The sequence below is a fragment of the Medicago truncatula genome, chromosome 2 (genome assembly GCF_003473485.1).
Source record: "Medicago truncatula cultivar Jemalong A17 chromosome 2, MtrunA17r5.0-ANR, whole genome shotgun sequence".
NCBI classification, from domain to species: Eukaryota; Viridiplantae; Streptophyta; class Magnoliopsida; order Fabales; family Fabaceae; genus Medicago; species Medicago truncatula.
The window spans coordinates 15,840,954-15,861,353 of record NC_053043.1 but is presented as its reverse complement, the minus strand read 5'-3'; the positions used below and the strand labels follow the sequence as shown (position 1 = coordinate 15,861,353).

General features: G+C 34.5%; 3 protein-coding genes across 3 annotated transcripts; 1 reads left to right on the top strand and 2 right to left on the bottom strand.

The window, feature by feature from the left end:
• Window positions 1-2,812: 2,812 nt before the first annotated feature.
• Window positions 2,813-3,496, top strand: LOC11444351 (UPF0481 protein At3g47200; the record flags this gene model as incomplete). Its single annotated transcript, XM_003594878.3, has 1 exon — window positions 2,813-3,496. A coding segment is annotated over one exon (684 nt), but the record flags the coding sequence as incomplete, so codon positions are not given.
• Window positions 3,497-6,181: 2,685 nt separating this feature from the next.
• LOC11440564 (chitinase 2) lies at window positions 6,182-7,365 on the bottom strand. Its single transcript, XM_003594876.4, has one exon. It carries the CDS (start codon window positions 7,302-7,304, stop codon window positions 6,375-6,377), a length of 930 nt encoding a protein of 309 aa, XP_003594924.1. The 5' UTR covers window positions 7,305-7,365; the 3' UTR covers window positions 6,182-6,374.
• Window positions 7,366-18,567: 11,202 nt separating this feature from the next.
• On the bottom strand, window positions 18,568-19,846 carry LOC11437642 (chitinase 2). The gene has a single exon (XM_003594873.4). It carries the CDS (start codon window positions 19,776-19,778, stop codon window positions 18,849-18,851), a length of 930 nt encoding a protein of 309 aa, XP_003594921.1. The 5' UTR covers window positions 19,779-19,846; the 3' UTR covers window positions 18,568-18,848.
• Window positions 19,847-20,400: the final 554 nt, after the last annotated feature.

Sequence of the window (20,400 nt, the reverse complement as noted above, 5' to 3'; positions counted from 1 at the left end):
AATAATGCTCATCATGATTTCCCTAACAACCATAATAACCATGGTGTGAACACAAGTGTGACGTGTATAATATTGATTATAATTAGTGTACAACTATATAGATCAGCTAGGATATGTCATGGATTAAATCACAACTCCATCCATTCAAATCCTCACCCATTCTGATAATTGAGATTATTGATTACTATAGCTACCTACCAAGCTATAGTAATTAAAAATCTTATCCACGTACGGCAGGCCATATATCACAGATAAACTATATATAATTGCTTGCTTGATTACCAGGCTAGCTTATAGATGTTTATCTGTTACCAAATAAGGCCTGATTTCTATAATTATTGCATGCGTGTTTTATCGATCTTTTATTTATTGTGTTATGAGTGAACTTTGTTTCCCTTCTACAATTATGTATGTTGTGAGTGTGTGGAGGAGATTTTATTTCAACCTTGTATCATTATGTATTCTTAGTTTAAACACATAATTATAATCAAAATAAACCGAATTAAAAATGGGGCTTCCACCATATATAAACCATGCATGGTTTAAAATGAAAATAACAGGTTCAAAATGAATATTAATTATTTTAAAATGATCTTATTATGAACTGCATGGTTTAATCATGAACTCTTTATTGTCTGTGAAATTGTTTCCCTTCTACAATTATATTGTGAGTGGAGGGCTTCCATCTCAAGATTTTTGAAATAATGTTGTTTGTTATCTTCTTCTACCCACCTTGATGTTTCTATTCTCTATCATTCTCCAACGTTGATTTTTTCGCTCAAACTCAAAAATCTGACTTAGGGACAAAAGGAAAGGTAGAGAAAATAGAGAAACTCTCTAATATTCTCAAATAAAAGTTATATTACTTGAATGATTCAATGATATGAGTATTCTACACACTTGGTGGTGAGCCTTATTATTCTTTAGTATTCTAGAGACTTCCTTAATATTCTTTTATGTCTAGAGACTTCCACATTATTCTTTATTGTTCTAGAGACATCCATATTATTCTTCATCATTCTCTATCATTCCCTTTATTTGTTCGTTGTCTTCTTCTTCTATCTACCTTGTTGTTTCTCTTCTCATCCTCTTAGTTGTTCATATTTCAGTATGCCCCAACCCAAAGTTGCCTCAAATCTAGTACCACCCAAAATCATTGTATATTTTCATTCCCTGCTTTACCAAATTTTCGTTCCCCCCTTTCTCACTTTCCCAAAACCCCAAATCTCCATCTTTCTACCAAAAAGGGGAAAAAAAACTATCAAATCTCCATCTCACTCTCACTCTCACTCGTTGCTAAATCAATCATTCACAAAACCTACAACTTTGTTTCTTCAAAAAAAACAAAACCTACAACTTTAAAACATACATGGTTCTTACGACAATAGAGGGGATAAAGTTTGATTTTTGTGGTGCTTTGTCTTTACCACAGTAGAGTCCAGCTTCTGAGATTCTTGGGTCTGACTAACTACAACTTTAGTTTTTGGTAAAAGTCATGTGTTGTAGGGTTCATATTCATGTTTAACTTTATATGAAGCAAGTATTCCAAGTTCGTTCTATGAAGCAAAGAAAAAAATTACAAAATTTGGTATGAATTATATAAAGATACCTGCATGTCCCAACGAGTGTATGCTTTATTGGGTTGAAGATGAAGGGAGGGAGACCTGTAAAATTTGTAACACTTCAAAATGGAAATCAGAGGAAAAAGATTGTGTTGTCAATAATCGAAAATATGACTTTGTTTCTTATTTATGAAATGGGGGTTTCTATCGTCCCATTTCTCAAAATACGGAATGGAATCTAGTGTTTAGCTCGGACGTGTCATAGATATTGCGACACGCCATTTAATGAAAGAAATCGTGTAACACAAAAAAAAAAAAAAAAAATGAACTGCATGGTTTAAACATTGTTTAGGCCATCTTAGTCATCTGAAACTTACTCTTCATTTTTTTCTTTTATTCACAATTTTGTTTCTAATTTGATGCAGGTTCTGAAATTATGACTTTGTTTCTTATACCGAATTGAATTCATTGTTCTGTTCACATCATTTTAACCAACTCATGTAGCAAACAAAACAAAAAAATTGTAATTGTATGTTATTGTTTAGCCATATTTTTCATCTTAATCTAACTGTATTTTTTCTTAAAAGATATAAAATTAATATATCAAAATGAAAATTAAATATTTTAAAATGACCTTATTATAGATTTTTGAAATAAAAAATATTAATGTTGTTTGTTATCTTCCCTTTATTTGTTCGTTATCTTCTTCTTCTATCTGCCTTGTTGTTTCTCTTCTCATCCTCTTAGTTGTTCATATTTGAGTATGCCCCAACCCAAAATCATTTGAACTCTCTTAAAATGCATAAATACTACCTAAAAAAACATCAAACGACAACATGTCATCACTGCAGTTTCCCTACACATAATATAACCGTAAGAAAATTCGTAGGAAAATAGAACATTTCGTGTGGCTCCTTTGAATTTGTTTTATTCTCTAACTTGATTCTTTTAGGTATTTCTGCGGTTTTTCCCGCGGATATTCATATTGTATTTTCAAAGAGTTATGATTTTTCGTGAAACAGATATACTGTTATCTCAAATCTGTGCCAGAGCTAATCGCTTCTATAGAGGCATGCAACAATGTCTGTTGAATTTTCGTAGATCAGTAATCTTGTTAAAAGCTTGTTTTCTACAATATGCAACAAAGCAATTTATGTTTAGAGCTTGTATTGTCAAACTTTCTACCACAAATGAGTTTCTACAATCTTTCTTTCATATTCTTCTACCAATTGCTTCAATCCGAATCATGAAAAACCCCTGAATGTCAAACATCTTACAAGTTCAAAATTGAACATGTTCTTGATCTTCTTAGATACAACATAAGGCCAAAACTCATTGGCGAAGAACCAAGAGGATGTCAGAGCCAGATGATTCATTCAATAACAGAACTAAAAAAAGGGGGTGTGAAAACTAAAGCATGTGAGAGTAGAGAATTGATGGATATAAGCTTTGGAAAAAAATGGGGAATTATGGTAAAGGAACTAACTATTCCACCTTTGTACATTGGTGATCACAGAGGTACTGTTTTTCGCAACATAGTTGCATTTGAAAAATGTCACAAGAGATGCAATCTAGACATGACAACTTACATGTTTTTCTTAAACAGACTCATAAACTCAGCTAATGATGTTTCTGCTCTTCATTATAAAGGGGTTATTCATCATTCTTTAGGAAGTGATGAACATGTCGCGGAATTGATCAACAACATAGCTAAAGAAATAGTTCCTGATATGAATGAGTCATATTTGTACAAAGTGGTGAATGAGGCGAATGAGTATTTGGGTTGTTGGCGTGCGAGATTCAGAGCTTCGCTTGTTCATAACTATTTAACAAGTTGGGCTGTGGGACTTTCTACAATAGGTGCTCTTTTGGCTCTTTATTTTACATTCATACAAGCTAGTTTTACCTTGCAATCTCTTCTTGTATTTATATAAAGTCGGAGCATATATATTTATAGTTTTTTTTCATAGAGAAGGAAAATCAAGTGTTTTATGAACTCCATGGCACCCTTGGATTCGCAGACCCTCCAACAACGTTCTTTTCACCAAAAAATTTCGTGTCTAAAGTCACAACCCCATATAAGATATCTGAACGCAGTCCATTCACGAGCTTCAATTACTTTGAATGATCACTGTTAGCATTACGGTAAGGATGATAAAAACGAGACAGTTCCTCAAATTTAGTAGCATACTTTCCAACAAGCACAGTTGCTTGATTTAGGGATTAGAAAACAGCATATTTTTTGTCTTGAAGATCAACTCGAAAGAATTTGGACACAAAATTTTCCTTGTTGATCACAACAAACTTGAAAATTCTTCCACCAAATTTCATCTTCATCATTAAACTAGGCAGCACACCGAACCTTTTGTGTATTAGTGCAGGTTGATGGGTGGTTTGTCGATCATTTGGATGTGTTCGAAGAGCTAAGATATGTAACTGTAGTTATTTTTTGCGGATTGTTTGTTGCTACATCAAGAAGATCTCTATTGATATCTTTTATTTGTGTATGGTGAATACCTTGCACTACAAGAAATTTGACAATACCAAACATATACAAGGTTATTAGTATTAAGACATGTCTAAATAATTGAAAGACTTTATAGAATCATTTCTTTTTAACGTACTTCAAAATTAAATACAAAGACTTCCTTAAATTAAGTAACAATTGCAGTGAATTAAATTGACTTGAATGCTTCAGTTTCTGCCTTATACACCAAACAATTTAAAACCGAGCAAGTACAAAATATTATATTTCCTCAAAAGCTGTGACATCATTTCCAGAAAAAATAATAGGACATGAACTTTATCAATAATAGCAAAAGATTTTTTTTTTCCTTAAAAAAATAAAAACTATTATTTCAAAAAATAAATAATAAACTTTTGAAAGACTTACATGCAAATGGTCATTATAATAGAAAGAGGTCAATTGAAGGGAAATCGTATAAAAGAGTATACGCAGTGGTCAAAACAATAAAGATTTCCCTTTCAATGGATCCTTACGAATGAAACATGATCAGGGATTCAATTATTATAGTCAAGTGGAGGGTTGATAGGGCGGCTCATAGGAGATAGGTGCCCAATGATTATGTTGTAGGATGCACCAAATATTGTCTTGATGCAGACGTAGCCCTTAACTTGCACCTGTTCTCCTACGAATCCTACTAGTGACCCCTTAAATGGTTGAAAAACTTTAGAGTCAATGTTAAGCCGTTCAAAGGCGTCATAATACAAATATCAGCCGAACTTCTTGGGTTGATGAGGACTCTCCTTACGTTGTAGCCTAATAGTTGTACGCTAATCACCATGGGGTCGTCCTCATGGGGAAGGACACCCACAAGATCCTTACTTGAAAAAGAAATCTCGGGGTCGACTGCAGCTGAACTCTCTAGTCGAGCGATATATCAACAAACATTACTTGACAGGCGTACCATTTTCGGGATGAACTGGATTCGCCTCCTCCTGCGAACCCCCCTGATAGTGTTGTTGATGGTGTGCCTGGGAGATTATTCCGCCTTGTGACTGGACCCTACCTGTTCTTTTCCCTTCTTAGTGGCCGGGCTTTGAGGTTCCCCCAGGTCTCGCCTTTGATCATGCTCATAACCACCATTGACATATCATTGTAGCTATCCTTCCCTAAGAAGCCTTTCAATCTCCCTCTTTAACACAAGACAATCTTCAGGCGACATAAAGGTGTTCTTTGCCTGGTTCAATGAAACCTTCAGGTTATTCTATATAGATTTCTTCCTTTAAGTCTCCATGAAAGAATGTTTTTTAACATCAAGTTGTTCTTATATCTGACGTGATCAAGAGCTATAAGAAGTATGCTAGCTTGCGAGAGAGGCAATTACAAACACAAATCTGCGCTTTAATATTTTTATAATGTCATGGTTTTATAATTATTTAAGCACTAATAATCCATGTAGTTTTCAAAGAGGTATTTTTTAGTGGTTAATTATTGGAGCAGCTCAAATGCTATTATGGAGAATCAATGGCTCATCTACGGTTTTCAGTTTTCATTGGTCAAAGCAATTATTTCTTCAATTGATGAGGATTACTACAAGCACAATGGACATTCACTTTGGCATGAAAACAATCAGCTTATTACTACGTGTGTGTGATCTCACATTTCTTAAGCTTTTTTTTAATTTCTTTTATTTTAGAATAATTGTAAGGCTAATATGTCATTTATTTTGGTTTATTTTAATTTATTAAAGTCTTTTGAGTTCATTAGACCAAAAGCTCTCTAAAATGTACTCATTTTCATAAAATAAAGGACATGTAAAATTTTAATGATAATTACACTATGTGTATTTTGAATGATAGTTTTCTCCTCTGAGTTCTTAGAATAGAAATCGTTTATTGAATCTTATCAATGACTTCCTTACCATTGTGGCGATTCCTCTTAACCTAATCGTCTTCGATCTTTACCGTTCCTTTCCCAATTCCATATTTTTATTTTACTTTTATTCTTATATGATATGATTTATACTCTTTATCATGAAGAAAAGTAAGAAAATAAACAGCATAGTAATTAAAGGAAATATGATGGTATTTATTAATAGAATGGGAAAAAACACACTCGTACATGGTGAAAGACTATTTAAGTTGTACACATGAGATGAGACAAATTAAAGTCTTTTAAGATAGGAAAAGGATATAATTGCTTCTTATTATTTAATACAATACAAGAGAAGCTATTAAATATCCACACACAACATAGCATAATAATAGAGCACACGACAATAGGAATAATAGGTCTTATATATTTTGAGGAGGTACCAACGTAGTGTAGTTTGTTGTAATGTGATTCATTCAATTATCAGTAAGGAGGTCTTGTAGGACTTCCTCTAGGAAGTAAGGAGTATTGTCTTCGTTGGAGGGCATGGCAGAATCATTAGCGTTCCAAACAAAAATACCAGGGAGTGATTCGCTTTCGAGGAGGGATTTGCAACCCTTAATGAAGACATCTCGTGTCATGTTAGTGTTACTATCTGGATCAGTGCTGACTCCTGGCAAGAGTTTAACATCAGTACCGTATTCATTAAGCAACTTATTATAGAGATTTACCAATTCATCCGCGCTGGACACAGTCTGATTGTAGAACTTGTAGTCAACCCAGTTAATTATGTCTTTGTTGGCCCAATACAATTTATGGTAGTGGGGTTTGAGAAGCTCTGTTGGAGCAATGGACACCAGTTTTATGGATTTGGAACTCTTCTTGAGTTTTCTTATGAGTTCTCCTATGCAGGAAGAAAACTCATCCGGATTGCAATTGCTGTACTCATAGTTAATATCAATACCATCAATTATGTCATCGCAATGGCACTCGTCGGTGCTGCTGCTATCCTTTGAGTACTCTTGGTATTCATTGATGAGCTTTTTGATCGATTGTTTCGCCTTGGTACTCCATGATTCAATCTCTTTGGGATTGAATGGATTTTCAGCGCCAAACCCTCCAATGCTTATTATCACCTTAACATTCTTATGATCTTTCTTCAGCTTCGCCACTTTTGCTGGACTGAAATTATTAAAATTCCAAGTCCGATAGAATTCTCCCTTGCCTTTTCCATCTCCACTATACACCTCCCTCAGAGTGCCCAAAATAAAATGGAATTCTTCGATGTCGTCGTTGATCATCTCAGCTGGAAAATCCTTTAAATTTTTTGGGATATCTTTCACACCAATGTATTCGCGAAAAATGATTGGCTTCACAACAGCATTGATCTGATGAGTATGGGACATTATGATAGATAGATAGATAGATAGATAGATAGATAAGTGCTTTTTGTGTGTTTGATTGGTTGTGGTTGGAATGACCAACTCTTATGCCCTTTTATAAGCCAACGGATCCAACTAATTAATGGGGTAATTCCTTACATTAGTCTAGTAGACTTTTTTATTTTTTATGTCTATTCTTCCAATTAACATTTTTATTTGACAAAATTCTTCTAATTAAGTATATAGTATATACGTTTTTTGTTTGACATATTAGTATATACCATCATCCCCTTATATGTGTTCATACTTTGGTTGTTACGGATTCATACAATAAAAATAAGAAAAATCATGTTTTTTTAGAGGCACGAACTTGAAACAAAGAACTAACTGACGATCTCGAATCAAAAGTGATTGGTTCATCAGACGTCAGAGTCTAATCAGAAGGGCACCCCACACCTCCGGTTCACCAGAGAAACACTATAGTCCGCCAAACAAGATTGCAATTCTAGACACCAACTCCCTATCTCGAACCAAAAGTAACCGGTCCACCAGAATCCAGCAGACAATTTGTAAGACAATAGACATGATTTGCAATGGTACAAACATCAATCAAATCAAAAAGGAAAAGACTTAGTTTGAAGGACACGCACGCTCAAAGCACCCAAAACACCTTAACAATCCAATACTCAAACAAGAGCTAGCGACGACGGATATCAACCTGAATAATGGAGGCGACCTCCAAAAGAAGTCACACCGCCAATTGACGTACAGTTATGCCTCCCCTTCATCAGCACCCTCAAGCATTATGACTAACACCCTTGTCAACACCCTGATCTCAAAAAACAAACTCTCCACCCATAAAATTTATTGAGAGTCGAGACCACCAAAGATTATAACCACCATCGCCAAGTCCAAGTAAACACCTCTAATGGTTTAAACATCAATCACTGCATACATATTAATGTGATGTGTCTATCAATTCAGTTATACTTAGACTTTTTTACATTTTATGTGAGAAATAATAATTTGAAAGACAACTTCGATTTATATTTTACACGTTATCCAATTATATATTTTACCTACTCTAAAAAAAATGATATATTTACTTTGTTGATATTTTAAAGATTAACTTCAATTATATTTAAATTGCATAATGTTTTTTCTATTATGATCAACGGACAGACTTTTATGTTCACACTATGGTTGTTAGGAGAATTTAAAGTTTGAATCATCAGTTTTTGTATAAAGGCTAGGAGGGGTAAGAATCCTCTCTATTTAGAAAAATAAATGGAATATGCAATTTGGAAAGAGATAAACATATAAAATAGATAGTTTATCCTACCATTAAATGGGTTCCACCATCATTAATTCCTTTTTACTTTTGAAAAAAAAAATTTGTGTCATTATCTCTCCGAATTATAGAAATAAAGAGGATGATAAATGGAGATGATGTTAACTCGGCTAAAAGTATACCTATAAAATAATAGATTAAGAATTTTATGTGATCAGGATCCATGCATTAAAAAACAAGACTACTGTTATTGCAATTAGTCACACGTGTACAAAAAAAAAAGGACTAAACTAGTTGTTGTCTTTCGATTTAAAATTAATAAGCACGTATTTAAATCAATGGTATAGAATAATCATAAATAAGAAGTGTTTACCTTCAAAAGTCTTTAATTATAACTACTAGTGTATTTATTCAACGTTGTCCGGATTAGACACATAGTTAAGGATGACCAAAATTATATATGGATGGTATATATCTAAATGAAATTTACCACAAATCTATACATAAAAATATCTTAATATGTACAAATGAGTAGAATAAAAAATTCATATTTTAAGTACCCGTAAATTAATAATTATTTGGACCCAAAAGTTTAAACATAATAGCATATACCATCATATTTTACACTCTAAAATCAATTATATATTTTACACGTTATCCATATCCAATTATATATTTACTTTGTAGATATTTTAAAGATTAATATCAATTATATTTAATTTGCATAATGTTTTTTCTTTTATGATCAATGGTTAGACTTTTATGTTCACACTATGGTTGTTAGGAGAATTTAAAGTTTGAATCATCAGTTTTTGTATAAAGGTTAGGAGTATTACCTATAAAACATAAAACTAAGGGTGGGCTTCGGCCCTCTCTTGTACCAAAAAGAAAAATAAAAAAAAAAAACATAAGACTAAGGTGTTGTTTGGTTGTGTTTTGCTTTTCAGTTTTTGGAAACTGTTTCATAAATCTGTTTTTAAAACCTATTTTTAAGAAGAAGAAAAAAATCTGTTTGGGAATTATATTTTCAAAAACTGTTTTAAAGATGAAAAATGAAAAAACTTGTTTGGAAACTTAATATTAAGAATACATTTTCATAACTATTTTTAATTCAATAATTTTATTAAACATAAATTGATGACAGTAGTCATTACGTTATTTTTATAGTCTTTTTATGGTACTTTTATGGCATTTAGAGAGTCAATTACTTGTAATCAAGGTAATCAAAACCGGACCGGACATTAAACCGGTGGAGACATGGGTTTAAGGTTTTGAGGTTCAACCGGGGTTGGACCGGGGTTCAACCGGATTCAACTAAATAATATTTTTTTATTATTTTATTATAATATTCTAGTAAAATAAATGTTTTTTTATTACAATTTGGTAAAAAATTAAGGAAAAAAAGTCATAAAATAAAATAACAACGCTTTCCTCATACTTATCTCTTTCTTAAAACTTTTTTTTTTAATAATAAAGACATATTTCATGGGCTTGTTTAATAAGCCCAACCCATCATTAACCCTAAATTACAACACAATCAATCTAAAACTGTGAATACGTACAAGCAGCCACCTCCTACCTTTTTCATCTCCCATTCTCAACAAGCATGGTTCACTATTCTTCAGCTCATATTTTTCTTCTCTTACATCTTCACATGGAAACTTCAACATAATGAATTGCATGGATTGTTTGCATCCCTCATTGTTCTTTCTTCTAAATTCTTGTTTCTTACTGATATTTTTTACTTTGTTCCTGATTCAGCCAATCTATTTTTCGTTTTCAATCTTGTAGCAATTAAACAAAATGAGAGATTAAATGGCAAAAAGATTGTGTAAAATGGGAACAGATCGATAGGAAATGGAAATCAACATTTTTTTCTGGAAAAAAATATAACTCCAAACGGTTAGACCTGCAAAATCGTCTGAACCGGCGGTTTCCTGGTTTTTTCCGGCTTTTGACCGGTTTTCCGGTTGTTGACCCGGTTCTGTGAGCCAGCGGTTTTAAAGATCATCCGGACCGGAAAGGGGTCAGGTTCCCGGTTGAACCGGCCGGTCCGGTCCGGTTTTTACTACCTTGCTTGTAATTCATGGTGAGATCAGATAAATAACGGAACAAGAGCTCAAAAGAAGAAATTGGTGAAAAGAGAGAAATTTGCCTAAGAATCGTGCCACGTTGAGCAAGGATCATGGCATGTTGCAAGGACTCAGAATTCACTTATACGTTCTGGAAATTTTGTGGCACGATGAACCACGAAACGTGCCACGATGATTAAATAAAGTTACTGCCACATATGAATTAATTGGATGAGAACAAGTGTTTTGCTTTTGGGTGGTGTGAATAATAGAAAGATTAAAAAAAACAACTGGGCTTTGTGTGTGTACGTTGGCAACAAGTGGAAGGTAACTAGGTGACATGATTTATATAAGAAGAAGTAACACACAAAAGGAAGCACGCTGGCGGTTTGGAACAGAGGGGCGATATCCCTTTGGTTTTGAAAAGGCACGCAGATCGGGACAAGAAGTGAGGCACATGATATGAAAAGAAACATCAACAATAGCGATTGAGAAAAGATTGAGGAGCAAAGTCATCAACGACGAAACTCTATCGGTTTATTTTCTTTACTATGTTGTTTATTTATTTGATCATGTCTAGTTAAATTATTAGTTTCATTGAGCCATGATGAACCTTTGTAATATATGAATTAGTAGTTGATACTCTCTTTATTATTAATGTTATTCAGTCTTTATTCAGAATTACTTGTGTTCATTGTTTTTATATAATTGCTTATATGACTATTAACCCTAACTTCTTGAAATCACATGAATTGATATTAGGAGTTGAATGACTAGGAACCTAGAGATAGGAAATTGAGAATCATGACATATGAATTAACGTTCTGACATCGCTTCCGCAGTTATTCAATCGGTTGAAGAGATTAAAAGGTTATAACTTAGGAAAGGGTTTCGAGTCAAGAGATTGATCAAAACTACTTAGTTAATTTGTCGTAAAGAATAAATAGTAATTCGTAATAAAGGGAGGTAAACTGCTCATATAGAACAATAGGGGATTCATCGGCTTAATCATTCATCTCCAATCATCTTTCAAACAACTTTCACTTACTTTTGTTACACACAAACCTACTGCCTTAGGCACTTCTAAAATTTACACATCCTAGATATTAACTTTATTGCCAAGTTGAGATTAACACAGTCCTCGTGGATACGAACTTATTTTATTACTTCCATAGTTTTAGTACACTTGGTAAAAATCTATCATAAATCATAAAATTTCTTTGATTTTAAATAGTAATAAATAAATAAATTTCTTTGATTTTGTATATATTCAATGTATGAGTCCAATTGTCATCCCTAATTTTAAATTGAAATAAATAAATAAAATTTTCGCTAAACCAGGAGAAATGACCGATATCAAGGGGAAACGTCGACATCCAAACTAGGTTGGCATCCCGATAAACCCCCATCCTCTACTGCCAAACTCAAAATATTATTAAAAATAGGGTGGAAAAGCTACAAGAGAGGGGACTAGACCAAAACCCTCAAAAAAACAGAAGAAAAAACGGAAACAGAAAGAAAACAACCACGTAGGGAAACCTATAACGAGGCATACCACAACGGTCTGAATAAAAATTCGTCTGCAAGTCAGGGGGAAGAACTGACAACCACACCGCCCCATGGGACGAAACAAATGAGACAAATTTTTTTTTTTTTAAATCAATGATCAGTTGGAGAAGCATCACCTCTAGAGCGAGTTTTGTATGGCTTACCAACAATAATTTTCTTCAGCTGACTTTTGATCATATTCACGAATATGGCGCCATAATTCCATGTCGTGCTGAATTCTCGAATTACTGTGAACGACTTCATGTGTTGTTTGCGCCAAACTATCAGGGGCTGCATCTTGCACAAAAGACTCAATCTAAGACCTCTCCTCAATTACTGTTTCCAAAAACGAAGTTCTGAAAGGGCCAGTTGGGGAACTAGAATGCACGTCATCATGCTCTACAACATGATGATCCGTATGAACCGGTGCCAACTCCATACCTGCGGAAGAAACCAATTCAAAATAGCTCTCTAGAACGTCATTGTGTGCTAAAGGGGATAAATGTGTTGCAGTCGCATCCAAAACCTTGGGACTCTCTACCAGCCCCGTGGTTGCGAATGTTCCTGCTCCACAACATCAGAAAGTGCAACAGTAGCATAAGAAACCTTGGTGTTCTCTATCACCTCTCTCGGAATCAGATGCAATTGCTCCACTTCATCGGAATGCATGTCATCGTGCGCTAATGATGAAACAACACCCAACACCGGGCTACCCGGACGAGGCAACTCTCCTTGAGGAATATGATCAATAACATTATAAAGAGCAAAACTGAAAGAGTTGTATGACAAAGTCTGAATGAGCTCGATAACAACCATCTATGTAGGAGCAACCATTGTTGTAAAGGCAACAACAACTGGAACCCAAGTCAAAGTACCACCCTTGGTCGAAGAGGAGGAACCAACATCACCGTGGCGCACCTGTGCATGTCTAGGGTGATCAGCTTCGGCAACCACTGGTTGTTTCCCAAGATCTTGCTTCTCCTTTGCTTCATGCGGGTGCAACCATCGACATGTAGTAACATTATGTCCAATATAGTAACAATGATGGTAGAAAAGAGGTCGTCGTTCATACTGGACTTCAACCTTGAAGGCAAATCCTTCCCTTTCCACAAGAATTTCGTCATATGCCCTCTTTGATAAGTCAAAATCCACCAATATTCTTGCGTAATGGCCAAAAGAGCGGTTGCGTGTCGGACCATCTAAATCAATAGGATTGCCAACCGCACTTTCAATTTCTTTCAAAGTTCTTTCCCGTCAATACTCATGCGGTAACTCAACCAAACGTATCCAAAGCAATGCGTCCGTCTGCTTTTGAGAGTTATAATTGAAGTCCTTGGTCCACTTAGAGAAACGAAGCAAACCTAGTTTAAGGTTTATGGTGCCTGCTGCCCAAATTTTACGTAAATCATCCGCCAACTCAAAGTGGAAATCATAGTAGCCCTTGCCACGCGGTACCATCTTCCACTAAGCAGTAGTTTCCCAAAACGTGCCTAATTTTGTGCTCAAGTCCCTTGCTGTATATGGTTTGTCCCCTTTGCGCAAGGTCAATCTAGCTCTCAATGCATTCTAGCAATCAGCCAAACCATGCTGATATTCATCCTGGCCAATTCGAATACTCAGCGCATCTCCTTTGCTGCAAGGAGTCGGTAACGGATCAGTTTCAGTATTAGTAGTAGAATTTTTGCCTCCCAAAACAGCTGCAAAACACATGTATGCCATGCCTAAGCTTGACACCAATTAAGTCTTGAAGAACGTGAATTGGTGAATTTCCAATAACACGATTCCAAGTGCAATCAGCACACAAATTAATAAATTGAGGGAAAGCTTACGTGATTGGAGAACCCACAAAATTGTTACTTGATGCTTGAATTGGAACTGGAATTGAACAAAAACCAATGTTTAGCAATACGTGAAAAGAATCCAAACACTATGTGATAATTCAAATAGTAGCAGATAAATAAATAAAATTATTGGAATAAAATTTTATTATCTGAATTATTTCAAAATGGTAAAACAATTTAGTGTAAGATGAATTAGAGAAAGTTGGAAATCATTAAACAAACAATTTTGAAAAATGTTGGTCCCAAATATTTTTCTACGGTGTAAAATGAAGTTTATGCCTTGTTTATTCAAGAAAAATGTATGGCTAGAGACTATTTTTTTCTAAAGTATGTATGATTTACATTCTTGTTTAAAAAAAATGCTGGCAACGAAAAAATGTTGTTATAATTACCAAAGGTGCCATTAATGAAAACTTAACACTAGTCCGCCTTTTTAAACTTTTCAAAAACTCTAAAATTAAAACAAAAAAACTGAAATTAGTTTTAAAAATTACATGTTATAATTATAAAATAGTTTGCAAAAAAAATTTGTAGTTTTTAATTTTTAAAAACTAAAAAACAGATTTTGAGAAGTGAATCAAACAGGCTCTAAGAGTTTTATGTGATCATGATCCATGCATCTCACCGTAGTGGTTTGCACACTAGCATTGACTTCCACAAAGTTGATCTTAATTTTGATGCAAAGTCTTGCTTTATCTATGACACAAAGCTCATCAAGGTCCAGAGCTTTGACCGCTAGTGCAGGGCTTTGACTAATCATTGTTATACCCTGATTTTGGACCTAAAAATACTCGTTCAAACTTCTTTTTAACACTGATATTTGTCAATTCGCTGTTGTTTTTTCTCTGAATCTTTACTCTCTTTTTAAACGAATTTTACTGCCTCTGTCTTTTCTGACATTCCAAGTCATTTAAGAACTCTCTGAAACGTCGCGTTACTTTTTCTTGCATTTTATTTCAAAAATCATACAAAAAGGGTATTTTGGTCATTTCCTGCAGTGGAACCCATTTTAGTCCCTGTGTTTGCCTCTGAGTCTTTTCAACTTGTCTGTACGAATTATTGTTGAGTCTTTGTTTAAAAAATCATTTCAAAATTGCATCTGAGTCAATTTGGGTCAGTTTAGTCCCTAGGGGCATTTTGGTCTTTTCCTGTCAAAATTTTGACAGGGAGGTATTTTGAAATACCTCATGTCAATTTTTGGTTCGTTTTAGTCCTTTTGTTGATTTTATTTTAGGTTTCACTTTACGTTTTGTCCAAATTACCAGTTTTAGTCCAATTTTATTTTTTTATTACGTTTTAGTCCAATACTTTTTAAAAATTGCATTTTTAAGTCCTTTTTGTTAATTGCAGTTTAGTCCTTTTATTTTTTCTTTTTGCAGCAAGGTCCAATTCCAGGTGGCAGTGTCCCATTGGGTCTCAAATACAAGTGGCAGCCTATAAAAGGCGCATTCAATGCACAGTAAAAAAAAAAAGGTCAGTGACACATCACAAACAGATTTTTTTCTTCTCTCTCCATTCAGTTACAAATCAAAACAGAAAAATCATAGAAAATCACCAAGAACAAAAACCCTAGAAAATTTTCCAGAACTCGAATTCATCACAGTTCTCAGTGATTCATCAAAGAATCATCATCATTGAACCGAATCCTTCACAATTCCAGTGCGGATCCGTCGCCATTAGCAACGAATCCAAGCACGATCACGAAGGATCCGAAAGTTTGAGAAGAAGAGGGAAAGAACTGGTTCGGACCAGCAAAGAAGAAGGAGAGAAGAACCGATTTATTTTCGGATCCAAGCCAGAAAATCAAAACCGCACCAATATTCAAGTTTTCCGAAGATCTCGTTTGAAATCTCCAACCAAAATCACAGGTAAAACTCAAACTTCATCTTTTTTTTTTCAAGAACATCAACAAAGGCGAATCAAGTGTAGATCTGTAGAGTTTCAAAAGTTTCCAACCGAAAAAGCAAAAAAAAACTTAAAAAAAAATTTCTTTCAAAACCGCAAAAAAGATCCTAAGATCTACGTTGATTCACGCTTTGCATGAGAAATCCAGTGCCATATTCGTGTTTAGGATGAAAAGGGATATTTAAAAATGTAAAAAAATTTCGAAAACGAAGAAGTTTGTTCAACTCCGGCGGCGGCGCCGCCACCCTTGGGTGGCCGGCCACCGCGCCGGAAGAGCAAGCTTCACCGGAGAAGATGAAGATTCATCTTCCTCATGAAGTTCCGGCGAGAGAGAGGGAAGAGAGAAGTGGGAGCTTCTCTCACTAGAATGAGAGAAGAGAGAGAAGGAGAGGAAGAGAAATGAGAAAAAACCGGATTCCCCCTTTTTAAAGCCAGTGAACCGGACCGGTTCAGGACCGGTCCAACCTCCTTCATTCCTGGCCGTTGGATCTAGGGTTTCCTACCCTGGATCAATCCAACGTCTCCTGTGCAATCTGAGTTTTGTGTGTTGGGCTTTAGGTTTGGGCTTAGTTTTCTGAGAATTTCTTGTTTTTTCTTGCTGTCTGCACCCCTATTTTTGCTATCTGAACCTGTTTCTCGCTCACATATTTTTACAAAAAATTCCTAAAAATCCTAGGTGTTTCTTGATACATTTTTGGTATTTTTATGGTGTTTTGCATGTAAAAAAAATGGTAAAATGGCATGAATTAATTCCCATGTGTTTTTACATTTTTGGTATTCTTTTGGTTATGTTTTTTTGTTCTTGACACTTTGATATGTGACATGGATGATTGATATACAATATTGTGATGAATATGCCTCTGATCATGTGTCCTTTTTGCTGTTTTTGGATATGATTTTGTAAATTTCTTGTTTTGCAAACAATAAGTGTTTGTCTTAAGGAATAAAGTGTCAAATTTCTCTATGAATTTGGTGTGATACTTTGCTTGCATGTGTCTCTATTAATTTCATGTCATGGCTTGAAACAAAATCTCTTTCAAAATTGCCATGATGTGAGAATTATGGGTCACAAGCACATTTAGGTATCATATCAAATTTTTTAGGTTTTTACCACTTTATTACTTTCTTTTTGCCATTCTTATGCAATTTCTTTTTGTTTATTTCCTACTATTTTGTGCTTTATGATTACTAACCATTTCATTTCATGTGCCATACATTTCATAAGCATTTCACAATTCGATTCCTATTCCTCATAGTTTAGGGTTTATCTCTTTTATTTCAATGTTACTTTGGCATGTAATATTTTAGATAGTTTTAATTTCTTTTAAGATTTTTGCAAGACCATAGAATGTATCTAGGACAATGTAAAGGACTATGGACTCTCTAATAATGTACACCGACACAAGCACCGACACTCGCACACACGTTGCATGATTATCGATTTAGGTGTATGTTTAGGAATCCGACGCCTAGTGAAATTTCTCCTTCGAAATAGGCTAAATTTTTTCAAACAAACTTTGGAGTCAAAACTCCAATGCCTTTTTGTGAAATAAAAATAAAGATCAAATTCGACATTTTTCTTCTATGCCTTACGGCTTCTCTCCTCCTTTTCAAAAATCATTTTCCAAGTAAAATAAAAAACCTCAATCATCTTCTCTCCCCCATTCTTCACTCAAATAAAATCTCTTCTTTTCAATAAGTAGGCAATAAAAAATAAAGCGTAGAAATAAGCTTAGGAGAACGGTTCTTATGGAGTACCATAATCGCTCCGGGTGCCTAACACCTTCCCGTAGCGAAAACGACCCCCGAACTTAGAATCTAAGGGTTTTTTCTCAATTTTGCCCTTCCCAAGAAAAATAGAGAATATCAAAGATTGAAAGGTTCAAGCCAAATTAATGACTTGACACCCGAAATCGCGATAACAATCATAATCAGAGCTCTGACTTGGTCCAGATATTTGGATTTCTGTCTAGTGCTTTGACTTCTTGTCCAGAAGCAATATATTACTTTTGTACTTAGAATTTCTCGCACACTTAGACACATATTAGTTTATCCTAATTTTTCTCAAATATGCTCCGTATATTGTCTTGTTATCATCAAAACTTTAAGGGCTTTATGGTTGGTCTATATGGCGAACAAAAAGGTGCGTTAGAGGGGGGGGGGGGGGGGGGGGTGATTAGTATTTTTCAAAAGAGTTTAGTGAAAGCGTGATTAGAAAACGTATGACTTTTCGAATTAGTGCAAGATAACAATAACAAAAATTAAGACAATGATTAAAACACTCGAGATTCAATATTGAATTGAGAGGTTCAAATGTTGAATCTTAATAAGTACATTAAATATCAATAATCAACAATACAATTTACATAACTAGACAAGCTTGAACCAAACCTAAATGCAGTAAACCAAACTAACACTACGAAACACAAAGTATATGAATAAATGATTTGAAATTTAATTGAAGTTTAATTGTGATAAAATTGAATTTGAAAAGAATTTCTCTAGTAGTGAACATTTACAAATCTTTTCTAATTATTTTCAAAAATTCTAGCTCTAAACATTCTCAAATCTTGAAACTTAAAATTGTGAAATATATGTGAAGCAAAGTAAGAAAATAAACAGCATAGTAATTAAAGGAAATATGATGGTATTTATTAATAGAATGGGAAAAAACACACTTGTACATGGTGAAAGACTATTTAAGTTGTACACATGAGATGAGACAAATTAAAGTCTTTTAAGATAGGAAAAGGATATAATTGCTTCTTATTATTTAATACAATACAAGAGAAGCTATTAAATATCCACACACAACATAGCATAATAATAGAGCACACGACAATAGGAATAATAGGTCTTATATATTTTGAGGAGGTACCAACGTAGTGTAGTTTGTTGTAATGTGATTCATTCAATTATCAGTAAGGAGGTCTTGTAGGACTTCCTCTAGGAAGTAAGGAGTATTGTCTTCGTTGGAGGGCATGGCAGAATCATTAGCGTTCCAAACAAAAATACCAGGGAGTGATTCGCTTTCGAGGAGGGATTTGCAACCCTTAATGAAGACATCTCGTGTCATGTTAGTGTTACTATCTGGATCAGTGCTGACTCCTGGCAAGAGTTTAACATCAGTACCGTATTCATTAAGCAACTTATTATAGAGATTTACCAATTCATCCGCGCTGGACACAGTCTGATTGTAGAACTTGTAGTCAACCCAGTTAATTATGTCTTTGTTGGCCCAATACAATTTATGGTAGTGGGGTTTGAGAAGCTCTGTTGGAGCAATGGACACCAGTTTTATGGATTTGGAACTCTTCTTGAGTTTTCTTATGAGTTCTCCTATGCAGGAAGAAAACTCATCCGGATTGCAATTGCTGTACTCATAGTTAATATCAATACCATCAATTATGTCATCGCAATGGCACTCGTCGGTGCTGCTGCTATCCTTTGAGTACTCTTGGTATTCATTGATGAGCTTTTTGATCGATTGTTTCGCCTTGGTACTCCATGATTCAATCTCTTTGGGATTGAATGGATTTTCAGCGCCAAACCCTCCAATGCTTATTATCACCTTAACATTCTTATGATCTTTCTTCAGCTTCGCCACTTTTGCTGGACTGAAATTATTAAAATTCCAAGTCCGATAGAATTCTCCCTTGCCTTTTCCATCTCCACTATACACCTCCCTCAGAGTGCCCAAAATAAAATGGAATTCTTCGATGTCGTCGTTGATCATCTCAGCTGGAAAATCCTTTAAATTTTTTGGGATATCTTTCACACCAATGTATTCGCGAAAAATGATTGGCTTCACAACAGCATTGATCTGATGAGTATGGGACATTATGATAGATAGATAGATAGATAGATAGATAGATAGATAAGTGCTTTTTGTGTGTTTGATTGGTTGTGGTTGGAATGACCAACTCTTATGCCCTTTTATAAGCCAACGGATCCAACTAATTAATGGGGTAATTCCTTACATTAGTCTAGTAGACTTTTTTATTTTTTATGTCTATTCTTCCAATTAACATTTTTATTTGACAAAATTCTTCTAATTAAGTATATAGTATATACGTTTTTGTTTGACATAATAGTATATACCATCATCCCCTTATATGTGTTCATACTTTGGTTGTTACGGATTCATAAAATAAAAATAAGGAAAGAGAGGCACGAACTTGAACTAAAGAACTGATTGACGATCTCGAATCAAAAGTGATTGGTTCACCAGACATCTGGGTCTAATCAGAAGGGCACCCCTCACCTCCGGTTCACCAGAGAAACACTATAGTCAGCCAAACAAGATTGCAACTAAACACCAACTCCCGATCTCAAAGCAAAAGTAATTGGCCCACCAGAATCTAGCAGACAATTTGTAAGACAATAGACATGATTTTCAATGGTACAAACATCAATCAAATCAAAAAGGAAAAGGCTTAGTTTGAAGGACACGCATGCTCAAG